The sequence below is a fragment of the Ambystoma mexicanum genome, chromosome 2p, assembly GCF_040938575.1.
Source record: "Ambystoma mexicanum isolate Mex_15411 chromosome 2p, UKY_AmexF1_1, whole genome shotgun sequence".
Classification (NCBI taxonomy): Eukaryota; Metazoa; Chordata; class Amphibia; order Caudata; family Ambystomatidae; genus Ambystoma; species Ambystoma mexicanum.
In genome coordinates this window covers 938,549,656-938,575,187 of record NC_090923.1, presented here as the reverse complement: position 1 = coordinate 938,575,187, position 25,532 = coordinate 938,549,656, and the positions used below count along the sequence as shown (strand labels likewise).

Below are 25,532 nucleotides of genomic sequence, written 5' to 3'. Positions count from 1 at the left end.
GACAGAGTTACCCAAGTTACGCTTGTGCCAATGATGGACGCATATTAGATTTGCTCTGCTTCCTGGGCATACAACCTAGCATGAGCAACAGCTGTGAGGAGAAAAGCAGGCAGAAATCAGTAGGCGAGGTGAACCCCAACCACATACCAAATGATTAAACGGGTACTAAGAGGTAGGGAAAAAAATTGCTTGAGATTGAGAGAACGAATAGAGGAGCAGAAAGGCACGGGTGAGGAAGGGCCTGTGGTTGAGGGACTGTGTGAACAAATAGCAGCAGGAGACATGAAGAGGGAAATCTCAAAAGTGGCTGACAGGAGACTTAAAATGTGACCTTCTGGAAACTGATATTAATTCATCGCCATCATCATTATTTATTCGTTTACGTGATACTGTGCCGAAATACATTTATATTTTGTACAGTTCATTAAGTTGCATAATATACAATCAACCAGAATTCAAATAAAATACCTACTACAAAAAGAATAAACATGGATATTTATTTTATTCATTTATTTGCATTTGGTTAATTCAAAGCTTTGCAAAAAGATACATTAGTTAAAACATGTTTTCACATTACATTACAATTGCTAATCAATACATTTCTTTACAATTCCCAATCAATATGTTTCTAAAACCTTTAAAAACACTTAATACACAAAACATCCAATTTAATAAATGTCAAAAATAAAATTCATAATATCAATTCATATAGAAAAACTAATATTAAAACTCTCAGATCATCCAGTATTTCCTATCATTTCATCTAGAGTAATTTCCATACATTTTGAAAATAGACAAGTCCAAAAATAATTTGTGGATATTCAATATCTTTCCCCCAAAACATTCAGTATTGATTAGAGCTATATCAGGGACAAAGTGAAGGAAAAGCTTGCAACAGATTTCAGTGAAAACAAAACATTCTAGCAAAAGATGGCGACTTGTTTCAATGTGTTGAACACAGTGCCTACAAACCCTCAATGAACGCTCAATACCCTGTCTCGAGCCAGTGACTTCCCTAGTGGAAATTACATTCAGTTTAAAACATAGCATGTCACAACGATGTTTTCTTGACTGGTGCTTGTTCAAATAAAAAGGCATATCATTAAATGCTCTAATTTCATATTTCAAATTTCAATTGATAGGCCAGATCTGATTCTCTGTTCTTTACCCAGTCAAGCTAAAACATAATTTTAATTTTATCAACATACACTGTTACCAATTTGTCAAGATGCAGGTCATAATCAGCCAGCAATGTTATACCTGAATGAAGCCACTATGTAAAAACTCTTGAGGAGTTACAAAAAAGCACTGAACGTAATTCTGATAATATGCTGTTCACAGGAGGGAGTAAAAGAGATCTTAACAATTGCAAATGCTTCCAATCTGCCCGTGCTTGTAGTGAAATTAGGCCCAGCTCATGTCTGATCACTGATATGGCCATCCCACCTGGAAGAGGGAGTAATCTTTTCCATATCAATGACTGTATTTGCTCCAGCTATCCGAGAGTAAGCCTGATTCTACTCCATACAAAAGACATAGGACCATTTTTTGGTGGTAATATTTGATCATTGGGATGGCAGAAAATCTACCAAACTTCCTATCAAATGCCAGAGTTTCAGAGATGTTCAATTTAATTTTTTTCATCATCCAATCATAATCGTTTTGTTTCGATCTACTTGAATTAATTTCAACCCCTAAATATTTGAAAGATTTGTCTATTTCCAGACTTTCTCTTGCTATTGCCCACTTTAATTTTGGCTTATTTTTCTTGCCATAATGTAGCACTAGGATTTTTGATTTCTTTTAACATTTAACTTTAGGTCCACTGCTGCTAAATGTTCATTGGTCTCTGTTAAAGCCCTTTGAAGGTCTATGGGTGTCAGATCGAACAAAACGATAATCTATTGATAGACTCCCTAGCTTCGGACGGACATTTCTTAAGTTTTTAAAGACTTTTTCTAAGTCACAGGTGTACAGACTGTACAGAAATGGAGCCAACACACATCCCTGCCACAGCCCACAAAGGCTGGGCACCCACCTCGTGTAGTTTCTTCGTTGGTCTAAACGCACCCTAACCTTGGTGTCTTTGTGTAAAGCCATCAAGATATTCACCAAGGCCGCCGGACATTATATCTCCCTGAGCTTGTCCCACAGGCGGTGTTGATTTACTCGATCAAAAGCCTGTGAGATATCCAGGAAGGCACAATAGATCGCACTTTTTTCGTGTTTGGCCTGTATTTGTAGAAGGTTGATTACAAAACAGTTGTGGGCAGGGCTTAGACCTTGTCGAAACCCTGATTGAAATGTATTGCATACTTTTTTGTTGTTTGCCCACTTGTGCAAGTGCTCCAAAATAATAGCCCCAAAGATTTGACTTGAAGAATCTAGAAGGGAGATAGGGCGATAGTTATATGGAATAGCCCTATCTCCCTTATTATACATTACAACAATGTTGGCCTTTCTCCAAGATGGAGGTAAAATCTTTGTCCCAACGATTTCAGTGAATAGGACGTACAAAAGGGCAGCCCAGAAATTAGGGCTGGACTTAAATGTGGTTTGCCAAACCATCCGTCCCGGGGCATTTGAGGACTTACTTTTCTTGATGTCCTTCATTATTGCCTGTAGATGCATTTTTACCTGCTCCTGCCAGTGGCTAGTCAGCACAGGCGTTCCCTCTGTCCCCTCATATGAACGGTACAGAGTACAAAAATGGGTTTCCAACACAGCTGATGATATAGGTTGACTTTGCAGGGAACACTGGTTCATTGGACCTTTAATGAGATTGAGTACAATCGCTGCCATTCTCATTCTCATTCTTCAAAAAGCACTCTGGGAGCATAAGAATCAGAAAATATTTTCATATTTGAAAAATAGGTATGTGAAAGTGATTCAAATGTACAACATTACGCACAATGGACCCGGTGATTTAATTTGGCACAATACCCACGCTAAGAGCAAAACATTTTAACACCATTAGCCATAGACACTGATTTGGCCGACTTCAGCATTTGAATGTGAGGGTTCCTAGTCATTGCATCGAATTTCTACCATCGACATACCATTCCATCTAAAAAAAATGCATCAAATGCATTTTTATTATTATTTTAATGGGGGGTCCAACCCCCCTTTTTAACCTTTAAAACCCATTATAATTACACGAAACCCTTTTTTCGGTGCAATTATTTCGATGGTAAGGCATTCAATGGTATTGTATTCGATGCAATGACCAGATTCTGTATGCGAGGCTTGCATTGCCCTGCATACACATAGGATTACTTCCAGTTCCTCTAAATGCTTGTAAATGATTTCTAGTTTACCCATTCACAGCCCTGAATGCGTCCCTTTCAGCACTTGTCAATAGCTCCTTTCTGTTTGCCTTCAAATGTGTGAACGTAACACATTTAGGGCCTGATTCATGGAAGTGTTTTGTAATGGCGTAATCCCATAGGAAAACGTTCCATGAATCAGGCCCTAAATGTGTTACGTTCACTACATGCAGATAGTCTGCGGTAACTGTAGCCTCTAATTTCTGACCCGGTGGTACATATCCCTTTCCCAGGTTAGGGGCAGTCCCCACGGGAACAACCACTCCCAGCCTCAGACCAGCTGGACAGGGAGGAGCTCTACACCTACAAATAAAAGAAGGGCTATGCCCTGGGTTCGTACCTGCTCCCAATCAGGAGACACTGACACCTGACACCAAGGTGGAATTTTTGGGATCCCAACAGGAACCCCTGTTTATTTATAACACATCAAACCTTCTAACCACTAATCCCCCTTCTATATTAACCGGTATAGTGCTCGCTGCTGTGATCTCTGCGTGATGTGCAGGTCGCAGGATCGAATCTCAGCAAGGCCAACCCAGCCTTTCAGCCTTCTGAGGTCCATAAATGAGTAACAACCTCATTAGGTGATAATTGTATCTAAATAGGTTCTGTGTACAGCGCTTTGGCAACATCGCTATATAACTAACCAATCATTATCATTATACTCCCCTGCATTAATTCCTTCTAAAGGGATCAGCCCACCTGTCCTTGAAGAGGTCACAGGGAGACCCATAGGTTGGAACTGACAGAACAGACCCCTGATCTACATCTCGCACCGCTCACTAGAGTGAGATACAAGAGGATGGCCTCAGTGAGTGGTCCCACCTCCCCACCCCATAGGCGGTGTTTGGCAGGCAGCCACTTCACTCACCTGCCTCACGCCAGGGTACTAACACAATCCCTCCTCCCCTTCCTTACACTATACTTAGCACTATATACATTACCCTTCCTAACTACTAATTTATTGATATATTCTAAGTATAAACATGCACTTAACAGTACATATCATATACACAACAACAAACATATAAACACATATATTACACAGGGGTGACTGCTGCAGCCAGACACCCTCTCTCAGTACAACTAGTGGTGCTGTCCTGGTCTGCTTGGGGTCTGCCCCGGATGAAATGGGGGGCTGATTCCTCAGTCTGCTCCTTTGTTGGTGGTGCCCCCTAAACCACGCTTGCCGCACCAACCATTATAGCCATGTGGGATCACCCAAACACTGTCACAGCCTTGCGGCACACTTTGTGCTGTACGGCGGCCCCCTTTCCCTGCAGGGGGGGTCGATGTCAATGCTGCAAAACATGCCCATTTAAAGTCTTCTTCGGTGGCCCATGCCCTGTGGGGCTGGGTCATGATCACTGCAGCAACCCCAGTCCATTCATTGTAGCCAGCGCTGCTGAGGCGGCACCCTGCTGCTTGCAAGCGCGGGCCAGTTACCTGGGGGGGCAAGAAGGGCGTAAGGAGAGGGGGCCAGCCGGCCGGGGGCAAGGAAGCCACCCCCACCACACAAACAGTGCCTGGGGGCATTCAGGTCAGGATACAAGGGGCTGCTTGGGCAGCAACCAGCACAAAACCTTGGTGCTCTGTACGGAGCACCACAGGTGATCTGTGTACGCAGATAATTTCTCTTTTCCCAAGAACGCACCCACCCTAGAAAATAAGAAGAAAAGAGGAAGAGAAAGAAGAAATACAGGACCACGAACAGGGCCTGTGGCACAGGGCCACAAACGGGGTCCACATCATCGTGTGAAGAGGAAGGCGACATGGGCCAGGGGGCACAACCCTGGACCTCGTGCCCAAAAGTGTACATTATTTATGATATGGTTATTATTGTTATGACTATTTATTTTGTGTAATATTACGTAATGTACAATAAAAACCCACAGCCTTTTTATTGTCAACACTTACGCAATGTGTCAGTAATCATTGGGGAAACATAATATGGGTAACTGTAGCCAACATGTTGGCTCCACTGGTTATTCTTGGGTGGCTGTGTGCCCTGGAAGGCTGTGCGCAATCTCCTGGAAGCCCCAGGCTTTTCTTCACCTCGACCGATCTGACGGCCCAGTGCTTACCTTCACCAGGCCCGCCCCAACAGCCCAGGGCTTGCTCTGCCTCCTTCAGCTATACCTCCTGGCCGCCCTGGCAGACACAGCATGGGAGGGCTTGCTTTTTAGGGCCCGACACAGCTTACATGGGGCAGGCCATCAGGGGGCACAGCTGGGATGCCCGGTTTGGGCCACCCCAAGCACTCAGCCCGTACTGGGCAGCTCTTCATTGTTCACCCTGGATCGCACTATGCATGCTGCCATCAAGACGGGTTCCCGAGCAGCTCGACATTGCTTCACTGCACCTGTGTGTGTGTACCCTGGATGCTCAGAGCCACAGTCATGACCAGGCCATGGGGGCCCGCTCAAGGCCACGGCCCCCCAGAGAGCCCACAGTTCCTCTCTCTATGCTTTCTTCTCCTTCAAACGTTCTCTATTCTAGCAGTTCTTTTCTTTTTTGTATCTTCTTCCCTGCCCCTCACACTTACAGGGCAGCAGAGTTTTACTCCTCATTGTTCTTTTTCATTTTTCCCCCACTTCCCTCATCGTTCCGTCCAGTCCCATGGTGGGCGGGATGGATCAGCCCAGTACAATAAACACACCAATCTCTGCACCGTTACACAGAATTAAGTATGTTGTTTCCCACACTGTTAAGACTGATTTCTGAACTCTGACCTGGTGGGAAGAGGTTCAGAAGGACAGCCTAGTTTCTTGGAACAGGGTAACCTTCTGGACAAAGCAGACCAATCAAGGTAGCATTGGCGGTGGTCAAGGCTAGGTCTCAGGAGAGGTGAGGGTGACCGAAAGACCTCAATGAGCACACAGAGTAAAAGACACTTACAAATCACTCTCAGTCAGGTGTGTAAATATATATATCACTACACAAAAAGACTTTGTTAAAGGGACGTTATGGTTAAGTTGCCCTAATAAAAACCTATGCCATTCTGTACAAAAACTTTGTAAAAAGGAATTTATGATTCCGACATATGGCATGTGATGTCATCAATGACATTTGTTATGTCATCTTTGATATCGTGGATGTTAGTCTTAGCAGTTCACGGTGGTGGTGCGAGTTATGGTTGCTTAGCTGACATAAAAGAAAGGGGCTAAAGATGTGATGGCGTCAGTGATGGCATCAATGAGATGTATTGTGGCATCTTTTATGTTTGGGGTGGTAGTGGTAGCTGTGGAAAGTGCTGATGGGAAAAATGGGTGATTAGCCTACCATAACTCCTGAATTTCAGGGGTTTTTAGATTTTACTTGTAATCATAACGTCCTACAGAATGGCATGGGTTTTTATTAGTGCAACTTAACCATAACGTCCCTTTAACAACGTTTCTTTGTAGTGAATTTTGGATGTTTTTAGTAGGGCAACGTAACCATAATGTCCCTTTGAGAAACGCTTTTTGAATGATTTGTATAGGTTGTCAGTACTGTAAGTGATTAATAACATTAGGTGACCAAAATTTTTATTGAGCATTTAGAAGGGTTCCAATAGTAGCACATAAGCATACTGTAAAGCAACATTTGACTTCACTGCCCATCTTTCCACGAATCGCACAGTAGCATATGCAGTTGCACAGCATGGCCACATGGTGCAGAACTCATACACACTTCACAATGGTGTGGGTGAGTCGTTGATAGTGCGTAAGGACATTGTATATTGTTGTACGAACTTGTAACTGAAACAATTCCCATTCACAACTGAACAGAGCAAGTTTGCACCACAATAGAAGCAAGACTGCATACCGAGGTATTTAATTCAGTAAACCTCATTGCACCCTAAAAAATGGGGGCTGAATGCCATTGCCAATACAGATTTTACGGCACTAACCCATTGCACCAAAAAAAAAGGATTTTGTATCTTCAACGGGAAAGAAAACAAATCCTTTTCCAAGATGGCCACCATGGAAAGGGAAGGCGACCGTTGCATACAAAGGACCTGATCATGACCTCGGCGGTAACCCTTAAATCCGGCGGTAGCGCTATCAGGGCTTCGGCGGATTTCGCACCAGCTCTTGGCTGGGGGGAAATCTGCCAAAAATTTGCGCTATTACCGCCGGTGGGAAATCCGCCGAAAATTTGCGCTATTACCACCGGCGGGAAATCCGCCGGCGGTAAGAGCGCACATTTTCCCCATTGAGCCCTATGGGGAATGGGGCATTCCCGAATAGGCTCAATGGGGAATGGGGACTTCCAAGTCCGCCCAACTCGTGATCCCGCGCTATTAGCGCCGGGGTCTATGGCGGTCGCGCTAATAGCCCCCGCGCTAATAGCTTTAGCGTTACCGCCGAGGTCGTGATCAGGCCCAAAGTCTTTTTCCGCTTTCCATTACAGCTGCTAGAAAGTAAAAAAGGGAACGTGTGACCGTAGTGGGCGAAGAAGATTTGTAATCGTTCTAAAATGTGTGGTTATCAGCAGCACCTGTAACAGAAAGCCAGTGCCCGGTGGACATGGTGACTGCAATGCAATGTTTTATACCAACCAGTAAATGGCACTATTTACCTCCCTGACATTGTGGTCAGTAAGCATACCTACAGCGTACCCTTCAGAGACGAAAGGCATACCGTTGATTTCTTATGTACATGACGACACTTGGGAAGTATGAAAACAGTACCACATGCAAAACACAAAAGGTGTTTTTTCGTGCGCAATGACCTTTACATAAATGTGTGAAAAATACAGGGATTATGTTTGGCAAAAATGCACTAATGGCAGAAATATTGCAAGCAACACCATTACCACTGACCTGTGCGCACATTTTTGTGTAAGTGTCACAAGGTGAAATGGGTGAAGAAAGGTGTACTGAGAAGGTACAAGGAAGCATTGCTTTTGAAACGTTTCTGTACAGCAAACACTTTCACTGCACCTGATCTCATTTTTCCACTTATAGAAAGATACCAAATCTGACAACACAGCGTCTTCATGCAGAACTGATCTCGGTAATGGGGGCATCTGGGTATCAGAAAGTAACCTAACGGCACGAAAGCATAATAGATGGCCCTGAGCCTAACGTTGCCAAAGCAAGTGGTGTCCAATAGCGCTCTGGATAACGTACCTTGGCAGCGTAAAGAAATGATTCCATAAAGGCTTACGTAGCGTGATACGCCACCTATTAAAGAACATACTACAACCTGCAATGTAGCATGGCAGATTATGAAGGGGAACATGAAATGGTTAAAAAACACACTAACATGTAAACAGTAGTAAGAGACTTTTATTTCACAATACACAGTGTTAAATCATCGCCCTTTTCTCAGTTGCAAAGAAATTGGAAGTTTGTGTCTCTGCTGCACAATTAAAATGTTAGTTTTGACGGTCACGTAGATGTTTTCCCACACAGTCACCATGCGTTGGCGCCACAGTTTTTAGCACACACACAGTATGCAGTGGCGACACAGTAGTTGGTTTCCTCTCACATTCATTGCCAAGACGGCGTCAATCGCTGTGATGTAGTCCATCAGAAAGTATGGTATGCTACTTATAATGTTAGTGGCAATGGTGACGTTGTTGTTTAACCACACTGAAATTATGCGTTGTCGACACAGTAGACGTACTCCTGTCACAATGATTTACAAGGCGACGTGAATGGCTGTGAACTATAACACCAGAAAGGATGGTATGTTGCTTCTTACTGCTACAACCGCATACGGACATAGAGGTCTGATGCGGTCATCCCATTCAATGATGACGCACATCCAACCAGTGACGAAAAGCTGCACTTGACGATTAAAGAAACCATCACTCGGACGCTGAAGTCCATGACATTCGCAATACGGAAGGAAGTAGCTGAGGGTAAAATGACAAAAAAAATCTATCAATACAAAGCCTTTGCGGAAATGTAAAGGGTAACACATTACATTTCTATAAACCATTAATGTTATATGGGGAAATGTATTGACTCCTTAGAAAAGGCGACAATGTACAATCTGCATAGTCCTTAGAAAAATATGATTGTCACATAAATTTTGTAGGTAATAGTGGAAATTGCAGTGACATTGTACAGACGGCGCTAATGTGCGATATGAAATTTGAACGGCACACAAACTTCCAAAAGGGTAGTAATGCGCAATATGAAATTTCAACAGCACACAAACTTCCAAAAGCATTACTAGTATTACATTATTTTTTTTCAGACTAAGTATATAATGCCAGTTTGGTGTACAGGCCTCTAAAATAAGCTTTCATGATATGCACCGCCTCCATTTTGGCCTCCTCAGTCACTCAGTAGTTCTTTGCAAGAAGACGTCCTCGGGAACTGATATTTCATGTGCTTCACAAACCTTTTTGAAGCTTAAGTTATCAAAGGGAATGTTTCACAAACTGTGACTCCCTACATTCTTTCTGTCTTTGTTCCCTGTTCGTCAAGGTCAAAAAACAATTGACCCTTATGAGGTTTGGTGCATGCGTGACCATACTGAGCGCCTACTGAAAAAATGAAATGAAATGAACTGACCTTCACTCCGAACGCAAATAAATTCTCTTTTTGCAACTACATATCAGCAGTCACTCATGAGAACCGTTACTCCCAACCACATGCAGATGTGTTGTGTTTACGAAACTGTGCAGGTGGCTGCCTTACATTCCAAAATATAGGCGCCAGTCTAACCGCAGTATTTTTGGTGGTAGCTTCTTACATAGACGCAGTAAAGATTTGTAGTACATTGTCTACCAAGTTGCAGTGCACGGTACGATAATAGTAACAAGAATAAAGTACTGTTTCACTTTCTACTGCCACTGATAAGTAATGCTTACCTTTTGACACAAAGTTCCATAAGGGTTTGTTTGCGGTGATGTCGGCGTACAACACAAAAACTAAGTGACCATGGCGGCCGTATCAAAAGAATGCTACGCACTTGACGCTGTGGCAGACCCAATCGGTGAAAGCGCACATCTTGACGTACAGCATGCCATGGATTAGCCAATAGAAATATTCTCCACTGAGCGAACAGGGAAGTGGAACCGCAGAGCGGACATAGATATCACTAATTCTTAGAGTGCTATTTTTTTAGCATTTTAAATGAAACTACAATAAGATTTATCACAAAATTTACAAAAGCACGCTTTGGGGAACAAGCCCCGGCCTCTGCCGCAAAATTGATGACAATTCGTCCATAAATGTTGCACACACATAAAACTTTGGGTAGATTATCAATGATCACTCAATTTTTTGCAGCACTAATGCAATAAAATCAACCCACATGCATGTTCATACACAATTCTTCTCTCAACAAAGTGAGGGTTTACAAAATGACACAGCATAAATAATCTGGTCTCAATTTGAAGTAATAAAACAAGGGAGATTAGCAAACAACAAACAACAAAACACTCCGCTGCTCAGCAGTGTGCCTGCAACAGTCACGTGGAGTGATTGTAGGAGCAAAGTCACGTGTCACCAGAAGCTCAGACAACTGATTATAAATTTGCATTATTACGCTGTAACATGCCCATACCTTATTAAGCTACATTACACAAACTATAGTGCTGAAAGTGCTTTTATGAAAAATACTGGGGCAGAAGCGGGAAACTTTCATCAATTTGCCATGGGCACAATTATTATTTAGAAAGGGTGCTTTGGGAAAAAACAAAAAGTAGAAGAGACAGGCAGCAGGAGTGGCGCCAATCGTAGGAGTTCAAACTTGTCAGTGAATTCAGTAAACAGACTGAAATGACCACGAGAACTGTTGTGCTAAATTTTGCATGTAGTCCACTGTGTTCTGTCGGATCTGCGTGATTTTACTATGGCGGAATGGTCCGCGACAGAAAAGTCTGCATGGGAAATGTACGCAACATTTCCCATGCGGGCATCCATTAAAATCACACAGATTCAAACTGACACCCATACCCACACACTCACTCACTCACTCACACCCCCACCCACTACTTACCTTTCCTTCAGACACACTGTCTCTGCGGTGCCGGTACCCTTTCACTTCCGTGATTGGGAACCGGCTCTGCAGGTTCCTTTTCTTTTCCTTTATTTTTTTTTTTTGCTCGAGTGAGCTGCGGGGGTGTCCCCGGCAACACCCCTCTCACTATACTGTATAGTCTAGTGAGCAGGGTGTTGCAAGGGGCACCCCCGCAGCCCCCGGCTGTTTTTTTTTGTTTTGTTCTGGCGGGGCCCTGGTGGGTGTCCCCCTTAACACCCCGCTCACTGTAGTGTCACTGTAGTGAGCGGGGTGTTGCGGGGTACACCCATCAGGGCCCATACCGACCCCAACGAAAGACCTAAACACATACCACGAAATGTTCAAACGTTTGGTAGTTAGAACATTTCGTGGTGTGTGTTTTAGGTATTTTGGTGGAGTCGGTAATTTTGATATAGACTTTTCGTCCTATTCCATTCTGTTTATGAAGCGCCACATGGATAAGCATGACGGGCACCGTTGGGAGGCAAGAAATAACTTTATTTTTCTTCACCTTCTCTCATGTTGAACATATTGCAACCTTTCTCCTTCCCTCGTTTGAAATCCCCTCCCCTACCAGTCACCTCCCCTTCCCCTTTTCTCACCCACGCGATCCTGCTCTTCACTGTGACGGTGGCCGAGCAGGGACAACATCTTCGCCTAGCATATCCGGATGCTATACATCTCTTCTACTAGTCTTCGTGGTCTTTTAGTACACCTCTGTAGTATGGCTCCTTGATCAGTTTCTTGTTGTGTCGAACTCATGATGTTGGAGGCTGGTCATTCGTTGCCTGCTGGGGGTGAAATCACCTACTGCTGTTTCTTCGCTTGAACTCAGAGTTGACTGTTCGTCATGCTCTTCCATTGCTTGTTCTTCTGTTCGCCCAAATTGTTGGAAGTGGGATGTGTTTCTCGTCACCTGTCTCTGTTCTGATATGGCAGTCACCATTGACCCTCTTCGCTAAGTGACCTGGAACAGTTCTAATATGGTCCTGTATTCGTGCTTGTTGTTGTTGTTGGACAAATACTTAATCTCCTGGTGTGAATTATTTTTCTTGTACATACTTCTTTTTCTCAAAGAGTTCTTTGGACTTCATTTTCATTCTGGTAGGCGAGTCCTGGTTGTGCTCTTTGTTATTAGGCCTGCTGGGGTAGCACCTGCTGCATCACAGAGTGTTGTACAGTATTGGCATAGGACTCAGTAGGGCCTGTTGGAGTGCTATGTTTGCAATCGCACATACTGCGGGTTGGCTTTCTTTCTCTGTTTGAGAGTATGCCAATTCTGCTTTTGACACTGAACATACGACAGGCAGCGTTGGGAGGTGGGTAATGACTTCATTTCTCTTCATCTTCTCTTTCACGCCACCCACATTGCAACCTTCCTTCTTGCCTTCCTCCTTCACAATCCCCTCCCCTTCCGGTCTCCCCTCATTTCTCTTTCCTCACTCACATGATTCTCCTCATCACTGGGACGGTGGCCGAGCAGGGACATAACACACTGGTCTGCCTGTTGATGATGCAAGTGTAGTTCTTGAAGTCAATTAAAAAGACAGTGGCTGAGGGCACGGCTAACGTCTGATTAAGTGTTTCACTTAGATGATATTAAATAGACATGCGTCAGACCAGTGTGTTGAACCCAAAGGCAAGTGCATGCTTTTGCAGCCTACATGCACTGCCAGTTTTCTACAGCACGTCAAGTAGAGTTACTTTATCTTTCTCGTCTGCATATAATGGAACCAATACAGAAATGTTCCCAAAGTGTGACTGGTGCAATTACCAACGTTAATTCTGGTGCACCTCATAGTTGATAGGGCCTTACTGGCTTGCATACAAAGTGGCAAATACAAAAATATGTTATCACTCTTGGAACAGTGCACTGTCCACTGTTAGCTCAGAATGCCTCATGCTCGATAATGGGAACCAGTTATTTGAGAGTCTAACAGTGATAACATTTTCAGCTCCTACAATAAAAGGCTTTAAAACTTGTATTATTTTTTTGGTGGATGAAAATGTATCATAGCAAGGATGATTAAGATAGAATGCCAGAACAAGGTTAGCTCTCAATGCTTTGTAAATTGCCATGCGGTGCTAAGGGAGACAGTCAGCAGCAGGTGCGCGTATCACTGCAAACCTCTCCCTCTTGATGACAATGGAACCGAAGCACGCACTCTTTGCACTAAAACCGAGCCGCCAGTCTCCTCTCTCCGCTTAGACGTTACCTGTGTCAGAAACTGTGCCATTCAGCCCAGGATTGCCTCTTGTACATGGTACTGGTTACTCAGATGAGAATTGTACACTGACCACGTTTAACATGTCCTGGTTCTCTTCACAGAACTATTACATTTATTTACAACCGTGGGTAACTTGGTGGAGAGTTCCAACCCCACAATATTGCCCTATGCTTCCTCCCTGGTGGGCCTTCCCGTCCAGTTCCATGATCTTTAGACCGACCAATATGTGCCTTCTACAGGTGGGAGCCAGACACTGCTACTGAAATGGTGAAATATGTTGGACCGGGGTCAGGGATGTCACTTCACCAAAATGCCAGAGGAAGCAGAAGTGATATCACACGACCCTTGACCCCTGATGACATCACAGGAAATGATGTCGTTTGACCCCACCCCAAAGTGACATCACAGGAAGCGATGGAACACAACCTTTCACCCCTTGACAAAACAGGAATTGGCATCGCATAGCATTGTTTCCAACTACACTACGGAAAATATGGTTACGATATCACTGTAAAGTGATATACATTTCATACAAGAATGGATCACCATGTGTATAGTTAATAAAAGCGCGTATAGGCCCATATTACCAAATTACTGTGAATGCAAGCAGACGCCCAAGGCCAAATGATAATGGAGTGTTATTATATAGCAGGTAAGCTTATGCGCTTCATATAGAAAACATATACATACAATATCACCCAAACTGTGTTAGTGCTAATTTATCAACCTCAGCAGGAGGAAAAAGCTGAGTTGACCTTGCATTGCAGCAGTGAGAGCTCAACCCACAGAGCTATTTTACCAGCTATAGCTATCAGAACACCAGCCGCTCCAGAAACAAAGAGCCACATGCTTGCTGGCCACAGCCCAGGAGCCTCAGTCTAAAAACATGTTTGAACTTTTTTTCAGGGGTATCAAGGAAGACCACAGGGGTAGCAAGGGAAACGTCTGGGGTTGCAGGTGTGACCCCCGGTGACCCCTAAATGATGTCCCTGACCGTGGTCGTTATTGAGAGACTTGAACTAGAAACATCCAACGGGCAACCCATCCATATTTATTTTTATAGCATCTACGTAATCATCAGTGGCACCGTAGACGCCAACACCCTTGTACAATGAACTAAATTACCACCAGAAATTAGCCCTGCCGTTGGCTTCTGCAGGAAGACATCTCTGTAATTAATCTTTCACACTTGTTCATTTTGATTAGGGCCGTGGAGTTCCTGTATCCCCAATAGACAGGAAACACATGTTCAACTCAGGGATGTCATTTTCACCAAAATGCCAGGGGTACCGGAAGTGACATCACACAACCCTTGACCCCCCTGATGACATCACAGGAAGTGATGTCATTTGACCCCACCCTGAAGTGATATCGCGGGAAGCGATGGAACATGACCTTTCAACCATTGACAAAATAGGAAGTGGCATCACATAGCATTGTACACTACGAAAAATATGGTTAGGATATCACTATAATGTGATGTACATTTCATACAAGAATGGATCGCCATATGTATCATTAAGATCAGTGTGTATAGGCCCATATTACCAAATTACTGTGAATGCAAGCAGACGTCCATGACCAAATGATAATGATGTGTTATTATATAGCAATTGCGCTTAATCGATTTAAATATACACCCAATATCACCCAACCTGTGTTTGTACTCATTTATCGACCTCAGAAGGATGAAAGGCTGAGCTGAGACGTTTAAGAACAGACTAAATCAGTGACTCACCCCCTGAAGTGTGCCTGAAATAAACCTTTAATGAGTCTAGCAATTATTGTATAGAATTCCAGAAAGACATATTATTTGGTATTCCTATTCTTTCTGATTTAGGGTTAGTGCTGAAAGTGTTAGACTTGTGGCACTCAGGTTCTTATTTTTCTTCTTTTTTTTAAGGGGCCTGGACAAGAAAGTCAGCCACTCCAGAACCAAAAAATGGTGCCGGCCACAACGCAGGAGCTTGCAATTAAAAAAATAAATATATATTTTTTTTTGGGGGGGGTTTATTTTAGAGGTCGTAAGGGAGACCACAGAGGTCGCAAGGGGCGACCCCTAAATAACGTCCCCGGTTCAACTGCACAGAGTGGAATACGCATGTTTTGTTACAGGATCACGGCAGCCCTAAGCATGTTTTCAAACTGAAACAAGGAATAATTATTCATCCAGCCACAACATCGTCAATAAACTCCCTCCCTGTGCTGATTATCCTCTAAGCTAAGCGTACAGAGGAATTCTACAATGGAAATAACATTCAAGCGACATGCTGGGTTCCTCATTCCAAAACATGTATGCACGTGACCCATCATGGCCACTTGTCCAGATTCTATCCCTCGCATACCTAGACCAGACTGCATAGACTGAAAATCATGAAAACTGCATAGATGCAAAAAATGTAAAGGCATAGCAATTTAATAACACAAGTTCCCAAAAATTCAATGTGTTAACAAAAATGACAAAATGAACAAAAGGGGCACGGGAAACGGTGTAGTAGAGTGTAGGTGGCCGAGGAGAGGTAAGGGGAATAAACTGTAGCTTTGATTGGAGCCTCTTCATATATGCAAGTGACACAAAAATAAATAGGGCAGATTCAGGAAGAACAGGGTGTGAAAATACTGAAAAGCACAAAGATCTGGAAACAACAGCAATCGGCTTATAATAAGGTACAGTAACCATGTATTAAAACAAGTAAAATTAATATGCAACAAAGTGTAACAACAGCTTAGTAATGTGTACCAAATTACTAATGATTCTGTTATGTACATATCAGTACTGCCTGTGAGCTCGTTCTATAGTGTTTACCAAGGATTAACATGGGGATCACACTTGATTTTGTCTTCTTTAAATTGTTGAACCCCCCAATGATCCTGCTAGACCATTGCTACTGCCTCGCCTCACCCCAGTGGCAGTTACCGTGCCAAGCCCTTTGTGGAATCCTTTATGTCCTCTTAAAATGTTTTCTATTGTCAAGAAGATGTTGTACCCTCAGTGATGGGACTGCATTCCAAAGGTGGAGACCAACTATTTTTGTTGATGCTTCCACTCTCTGAGTCTTGCTTTGCTTGGCTATCCAGAGGGTACCCCACCAAAACAGGCAACTATCACCCCCCTCTGGAGCTGGATATGGCTGGGGATGATGTTCACCAGCAGAGCCCAGACATTACTACGGTGCTTCAATGGGTTGACCACTGTGATCAGCTGGAATGGTGGTACCTTTGCGTTTCTCTTCGTTGGGTGAAATACCCAAACCTGTTGGCCAGCAGGTCTACTCTTAGGTCGGTCTCGACCATGATCCTCTCATTTATAGGTACCCACTAGTTGTAGGCTCTATGAACATCATAAACATTTCCCTGTGGTGATCTTCGGATTGGTGAGCATGCCTGATCGATCAGTGCGTGGAAGATCGGTCCCAGAAACCTACTCCTCTCCAATAGTGTTTTGCTGATCTTATCCCCTAGCACTGGCTTCAGCTCTTGTGTACCCATCTTCTAAATCTCTTCTTTCTCTAACTGTGGGGCCTCTCCCCTATGGACAGCCTCTGGATAAGGGACTGAATGATCCCACAATGACACTACTTGTGGCAGATAGCCTCAATAATCCACAAAGATAATAGGTTTAAGGTATTTTTCTAAAGCTTGAACCAACTGGTCTGGGAAGATTTGGATGGTTGATACTAAGGGGGTCCATGCTGCTCTGCCAACCCCCCGTGGGCTCGTTCAACCTTAGCTCAGGTGTCGTTACCCCCAGAATATCCCAGACATATTGTAAAGCCTGGTAAACTCCCCCCACCCCCCACACTTCTAAGACTTTCAAATCTTGACAGGGAAACCTGAAGCCTGTTACTTCTTCTGTCTATCTCCCTCTGGGATGTTCTAAAGCATACCTCTGGTCTGTTGGACTGCCCTTTCTCACTCTCCTTCTCCAGTCTCTATCTCTCTTTCTCTACCTCTATCCATTTTTATATTCCCTCTGTGATCTTTCTAATTTCCTGCTCTCTCTACCTATCTCACTTTCGTTCTCCCCTCACTTCTCCCTCTTCCCCCTTCTTTCTATCTTCTCCCGCTCCTATTCCTCTCACCTGTCTTCCACCACTCTCACCCTACATACTCCCCTACACCTCTCCCCTCTCTTTCTCCTTGCTATCTTTCTATCTACTTGTCTTTGCTTTTTTCTCAATCTCTTTTTCTCTCTCTACTCTCCCCACTCTCCTTCTCTTCTCACCTCTCCCTCTCACCACTCTCTATCCTCTTTCTACACCCCTCTGTCTTAATCTTGCCACACTCCCTCTGCCTATCTGTTCCAACTACCTCCACCACTTCACTCCTCACCACTACTCCCTTGTGCTCTGCCCACACCTTCTTACCATACACTCTCTTTATCGCTCTCACTCTCTCTAATTCGCCTACACTTCTCCCTCGCTTTCTCTCAGTCTTTCTTCTCTTCTCTGCTCACCCATTACACCCCTTCACCACACTACACTCACCTATTACCACTGTATTCTACACACAATACCATGCCTACACTCTCTCAGAAAACTCTCACAGTTTCCTCAGCACTCCACTCGACTGTCTGTTTTCACTTGGTCTCTTGATCCACCACCGCTCCACCTTATCTCACCTGAACACCTTTCAGTCGCTTTTGTTGTGGCTGGGCTTTTATATCCCAACATTTCTCATTCCCACACTCCTCCCGGCTCCCAATGTTCACCCTGGTTACCTGCTCCCTTTGGACCATCTCTGGCTAAGCTATCTATGGGAAGCATTAAAAAAGCATTTAGCCGCACCCCCTTTTCAATCTCCATTTGCAGTGTAGCAGCAATGTGCCCAGGCTGCTTGTTTCCTTGAGGATTTTTCATGTGCTCGTGCGCTTTGCTTCCAATTCAGTTTGGGAGGATTACTGGGTCTTTCCTGCTCCTCGCAGTCCATACACATTCCCAGTTTGTTTTCTGTTGCCTCACTATTTCCCTGGGATTCAACTGCATTTGATAGGTAAGGTTTTGGGTGTCCCATCTATGTAGGCCATGAAACAGTAACAGTCCATTCCATTTCTGTTCTCAATTACATTACCCTGGCAATTACATTACCAATCTGGGTTTTCTTAGTTGCACCCAAATGCATTCAAAAGAGAGTGGCGTACAGGCATTGTGGAAGGGACAGTTGTACCAGCAGACATATACAATGCACACTTAGGCAGGGCAGGGAATGGACTCCCCCAACTCCCTCGCCCCACCTCTGGGGTGGGAACGGCTCTGACATACACCCTGGTAGGCTGACCTCCCCAGGTGGGGGAACTCCTGGTTCCCCTCGGACAGGGTCATGACCCTGACCCTGTCACATAATACATTCATTAGTGCATTGCTACTTCTTTGTAACAACATAAATAAAGAGCAACACAACACATTAAGTGTGAGTCTGCACATAATTGAACAGGTTACATTGTTTCTCACCGTATGCTAGAGGTAGTTGTTCTGAATACATGTTCACAAAATATTGCCTAATTTAACAACTCTTTCCTTACTTATTAACATGACTTAATATCATATCACCACAACACTAATAACTGCCTTCATGAAAGTTCCGCTGTTCAATAAGCAATAAGGAAAAATCTTGTCCCTTCTCTTGATTAAATGTTGTTTTTGTCAAAACCCCCAAAACGATACAAACATCACAAAGATCACTATCACTCACCCATATGCTTTAATTTGACTATAAGTCTTGAATTAAGTCTTTAAGTTTTTGTCTCACTGACTTTCCCAACTCTTCTCTTATCATGCTCTTTTGGCATTTTTGGTTTCCTTTTCACCCCACAGACCACATTCTGGTTGTCAACCGGGGTGGGGTCACAATATGCCTCTTTTAGGGCAAGGCTCTGCGTTTTAAGACCACTTCATTGGTGATGTGGGCATTATAGAAGACTAATAACCTAACATAGCATATCGCGTGCAGCTTTTTATACAGCAGTACAGTGGAGTCAAGAGTGTTGGTGATGGGTTTTTCAAAACTGGGCCGCTAGTGGGACATTTGGCACTGGGAAAAAGTTAGCATTGGAAAGTAGAGACCCAGCTACATTAATGATTAATCATTTGTTTCTCCTCCTCTTCAGGACCTCATCAAAAATCCTGAGTTTATCCTCGAGTCTGCAGACACCACAGACATTTGCCAAGGAGAGCTTGGTGAGTATCCATCTCTTGAGTTATATAGACTATTATGACCTGGGGCCGGGGAGCCAGCCAGCCAGTCAGGTTGCTTGTGCCGCAGGCTGAATCCCACGATCTTGGACCACTTTCTGAGCTGCCTGATGGTGGATTTCCCTGCCCTGCCATCTTCCCGCATTCACTCCCTTCCCACCACTGTCGCTCCGTGTCCTCGCTGGGCCCCATGGAAATGGAAGAATGGCGCCATATGGAGACCTGTTTACAAGCTCCACGACGGCCATATTGGTTAGGTATTATGATTGAATGAATGGGATGCAGCGAGGTGTCCCGTTTATTCAAACAAAATACATTGCTGTTAGCACCCTGGGTTTCCTAATTGAAAACCTGCAGTGCGAATAGCAATAAGCACCCGTTCTGGGGGCTTCACCGGCTGGTAATGATGCTGGGGCCCACTGTTAAGATCCTCACTTTGGTCTGGCCTATAACTTGGGACACCAGGCTTTTACCACCCGGTGAAGCCCCAGAATGGGTGCCTATTGCTATAAGCAAAACAGATGCAAGCATCATTGGCAAAGGTTTTTAGAACTGAACTTGAAGCTCTCGACCTTCGACCAGTTCAAGCAGGTCAAACATTTCAAGCTTTTTTCAAGGTTCGAGTAAAAGAGTTGTATCACCCACATCCATATAAATGTAGGGGAGTTGAAACTTGAAACACTTGGTGGCTGGCATTTGAAAAGACATGAGTGATTCCTCAAAGCTCTGGTTTTGAGTAGTTTAGGAGTCATTTACGATTAGTAAGGCTGTAGGTTCGAGGAGAATTACATTGATAATAGGGCTCAGGTAGTGTTAGTAAAATAGGTTAGAATATTTTTAGAATGTTTTGGGGGGTAAGTGGCACATGATTTGTTGGTGATGGGTGGAGTAAACTGGCGAGAAACACCCTGAATATTGAGAGGCGGAGTACAATTTACTGGAGAAAAAGTGACTGCTGGTGGAGAAGGCCAAAGCAGTGGAAGCCACATGTGTCTTTTGTTGGCGGAGGGGCAGGCCCATGATTTGTCATTGGTGGTGAAGGCCAAGGCAATGTTAGGCACACATGTCTTTTGTTGGCGGCAGAGACGGCACAAGCAATGCAAACCCTACGTTCATTTTATAGGTGCAAAAGGCCAAAATAATGTTATGTACCCATGTTTTTTGTTTGTGGAGGAGATGGCAAGGCAGTGAAAATGCCGAGTGGGTTTCAGCGGTGGAGAAGGCCAAAACAGGGATTGGCCACATCTCCTTTATTGATGGATGGGAAAGCCAACGAAGCGATACTAGGCACAGTTGACTTTTGTTAACAGAGAAGAGCAAAGCAGTGTAAAGCACACATGTCTTATGTTGGTGGAGAAGTATAAAGCAGTAGTGGGCAGTCTTCTTATATTTGGGTGGGTGTGAATGATGCCAACATGTCTGAATCTGTGGCAGCACTCAATCATGGGAGGGGACAGGGTATGGACTGAGAGGGAATGTGTTGGTTGGGGCGTTTTTCACCTTTTTCAGCAGCGGCAGCATCCATTGAAGTATCCCAGGCAGTGTGTGGCTCCATGCTTCAACCAGCACTGACCAATCAGTAGTTGGAGATCTCTTCTTCTGCAAAGAGCAGGGACTTGTGCAACGCAAGTGCATGAACAGCTGCCATAGTTGCATCAGATGGCAGAGCATGATGAGCTGGAGAAGCAGGATGCAGAGCAGGAGGAAGTTGAGCCCCCAGCATCAGGACCACAAGAGGGGGAAGAGTTGACATTAGTGCAGCAGCAAAGAGAGAAAGCAACAGCACATGGAAAAGAGGTGATTCCCTGAAAAACCTCAGCCCTTTTTTCCCCTGATCAGGCGGCAAAGGGGAACATGGCAACGATTAGGCTTCTTTGCCTCATTCAATATTGAGACTCTAATATTATTTTGGATCATACCAAAGGCAGTGAGGAAGTTAACGAGACGGAACAAGAGGGTGCAGGCATTGACAAACCCATGCAGTTTTGAAGGGCACACACTGTGCACTGGATGCAAGCCTCAGACACTCCACAGGCGCCAGCTCACAGTCTTTTCCAAAAATGGCCTTAATACCACTTGCAGGTGGTAGTCTTTGCAGTCAGTCACATCAGTACCACCAACAGCTCCGTCAACAGCATCCATGCAGCCTCCACTACAAAGTACACAGAGCAAACCCCAAAAAAAGAGAACACATGGGGACATTCTCAGCCCTCAAAAGAATCAGGCATGTCCAGTTATTTCACAGGAAAAACGCAACAACCACATCTTTACACCTGCCATAGATGAAATAAAGAGTCTTGTGAAGGATGCCATGAATTATTGTGGAAACCTCTTCCCTGTGAACCCATGCGAGATGATGTGAGATCCACATACTTGGCAAAAGGCACAGGTCAGCATCCCACCTCTAGACTGCAGGTTATAGGCGCATTCAAACCAACACCTTGCACCATTCCATGAGAAAGTCTTTCAGATTCACAGATTGTATCAAGTCCTTTTGGAAAACCATCTTTGACTGCAGGTCCCACGAGATTCAGACAACCTATGTCTCCCGTAATGTACCAGTCGACCAATGCCAAGGCTTTTGAGAGTGCCAAAAAGTCTCACAGAAGCTACCAAAAGCATTGTCTCTTCATTGACAACCAATGGCATTATGTCAGCTATACATTTATTGCCCTATTTCTTTGTTGAAAAACATGGCTCCAGATGGCTCCTTGGCCTTGATGATCCCTGTCGGCACTGCTTCACATGCATTTCAGTGCCATGCCTCTACAACCACAATCTTGGAGCAATGGGACCACTGTGAGGGTAGGAAAGTCCAGTCGATAATGGACATGTGGACCAGGGCTCAAGGAACATATTTCTCAGGCAATCACCTGCCACTGGCTCACCTTTCCCTCTACCAGACCAAGGCAACGTGCAAAGCATACCATTTGCCATCAGGACATCTTGATTATGGCCGGGCTTGATGGCAAATCCCACAGAGGGATTCACCTCGGGAAGAAGTTAAAGGAGGATGTCTTTAGCACATTGACTCACTCAACGCAGATTATAAGTCGGCTTTGCGGCAGCTGACAGTTGGGCTATTGTTGGAGCTGCTGTGAGGGTAGGCAACATGGCATGCACATGGTCTGGTTTACAAATGTCCTCCATCTTGTTGTAAATACTTCATTAGCCATTGTCCACCACCTGGTGAGCTGGTAAGTGCGGCACCAAAGATCGGTACCCACATTTGCACTGAAAGAGTATCTGAAATATGGTACAAGAGCTGCAATTGTGCAGTAACCTCCCTGACAACAAGCTGAAAACTGCAAAGCCAACTCTGTGGAATTCAACCTTCCATATTTTGGAGAGTCTGCGAGAGCAGAGGAAGGCAGTGATCATCTACTGCAATAGTCAGAGATGGCAACTGGAGGGTGCCTACCGAACACCATAAGAGTGGCAAATGTTGGGCAATGTTTATTCTTTATTGCAGCCTTTCCAAGAGGATAAACAGTGGGTAACCCTGCACACTGAATCACCCACTGATGTGCTGCCACTGGTGTATCTGTTGGAATTTGAACTGGCCAACATAATAAATTACCATTACATGACAGGTACTGCAAAAGCAGGGCAACTTACATGAAATTGCTCTTGACATGCTGACAGGATCCCTGCATTGTTGCAATGAAAGGGAACATGGTGTACTTCCTAGCATCCCCGACTACCAGATGCCAGGCAATGTAGACATAACATGCCTGTATGGCCCATTGCTTTGTCTCCTGCCCTGCCCTCCCCCCTTGGAACTGGCACCACATCCTCACCTCCAGCACCAGAACTCCTCCAAAGAAGACAAGTAGTATGAGGCTGTTCTGCTCACACCTCTCTACAGTCAAACAAAACCCACAAAGAAAACAGAAAGTGACCTAGATCTTTTAAAGGCCCTTGAAACCTATGGTTGAAGCCTCTAATTCTCTTGTCAAACTTCTTATTCTAGTCACTTAATTGGACCATCGAAATCCACCTCCAAATTTGGGGCAGGTTTTGACCCACAGGATTTGATCCTCATTTCCCCTGAGGCCTGTCAAAACCACTCAAAAAGGTGCAACACCCAGCAAGACTGTTTTAGAGAGCTTCAATCAACCCTACAAGACAGGTCCAGTTTTGTCAATTGATGGTGGGTATACAATCAATGTAACACATCTACATGCGGCATCGCCTAAGGAGGATGAGAATAAGGGGAGGGGGAGAAAAGAGGTAGCAGAGGAAGTGAGTAATAAATAGGAGAATGGGAAAGAAAAGGAAAAAGAGCAAATGAGAAAGAGTTGTTGAGGGAGGAAATTAAATGTGAAATTAAAAGACATAGGCAGAAACAACAAAGAAATGAAGTTAGAGGGAGGAAAAAGAAAGGGGCCTGGAGGAACTGTTGAGATGAGTTAATGCGCCATAGAGGGTAGAAAAGTGAACGATAGACAGAAAGAGCTTGGTCAGAGTTTGGTGTTCTCCGTTCCAAGAGTGACTGGTTTTGTTTTTGCTGCCACAAGGATCTATGTCAAAATCATGTTTGACTTGTATTTGTGTCACTTAATGCAGTGTTAAAATCTTTCTGGTTGTATGTAGCTTTTGGGTAAATAATCCAACTTCGGAAGCATTTTCAGCCTCCTGCAATTGGCAGATAGATGCGCTTTACTTGCATAGGCCAACCTCCTATGAGTGATTCCTGACACTGTTTTTTAACAACGCTTTGATGTCTAATGTGATCCTCCACTTTGAAAAGTTGCTTTGCATTCCTGTTTTGCATTCTTTGACACAGAGGCTTTAGCATGGAAGGGAATGTTTTGAGTGCTCCAACCTCTGGGCCTTCTCTGTGACAAGTAGAGATATTCCTCTTAATAAATCTTGCAATATGTTCACATATCTGTAGATATTTTGTATGCACAGATGATCTGCTTTTGCAAATTTCTCTTAAAGTGCTTAAACTACTATAACATCAGCTGGTATGTGTCTCAATATGTTGGTTGTGAAGCTGATTTACAAAGCGTATCAGAGCTTAGTTTAAAACCTCTTTGTCTGCGATGGCTTGGAGCGTTATGGTGTATCTACCCATGGGCACAACACATAATGAGCTTATCCTCTCCAACCGCAGATATAGAAAGGATGCCAGTAACACTCCATTTACATTGTACACCAAAGATAAACTTTCAGACTAACACAAGTGCACAAACTCTAATACTAGAAAAACTATCTTGGATCACCTTTAATAGAAGAGTAAAGATGATTGAGGACGCCCTTGTCCTAGTAAAATTTGTAAAGCAGGTTTTCAGACCTATTTTGGAGCAATGAATAAAATAACAAAGGATATGTGGTTGGTATTTAGTTTAATTGAATTCAGCAATGTTATGGTAGTTCTTGACAATGACACAATGCACATAGATACAAATTAGATTATTACAGTGATGTCAAAAGAAGTTGGCTTTGTAATCATTGCATTAAATAACTCATGAAACAACATCATGTGTGAACAAGGTTAGCCATTCATTGAAAATCTAGTAGGACAAGGGAGTTCTCATTCATAGAAAAATAAGAGCACGCACATGGTTAACCTGTTCCAACACAAAGGAGCCAGTATCGAATTTATACTGTAAATAACAATTGTCCATGGCAGTGAAACAATGTCAAGTTTCTCTTTTGCATATACCTTGTAGTGCTCAGCTGTGGCCAGTCAGCATCTAGAAGCCAACAAAATAATCTTTTGCAAGTAGAAAATAGACCTTCAGAGTCCCACTCAGAAAGCAGAGGTAGCAGAGGAATTGGAGCAAAAGTAAGTTGCTCAAAGCTTGGAGT

At 43.9% G+C, this 25,532-nt stretch overlaps 1 protein-coding gene across 1 annotated transcript in view; it reads left to right on the top strand.

Moving 5' to 3' along the window:
• LOC138567819 (calpain-11-like) overlaps nt 1-25,532 on the top strand; it is a 245,382-nt gene that overhangs the window by 19,852 nt on the left and 199,998 nt on the right. The window contains exon 2 of the mRNA XM_069646315.1: nt 19,628-19,697. Coding sequence (XP_069502416.1) covers nt 19,628-19,697 — 70 coding nt within the window. The remainder of the gene's footprint in view (nt 1-19,627; nt 19,698-25,532) is intronic.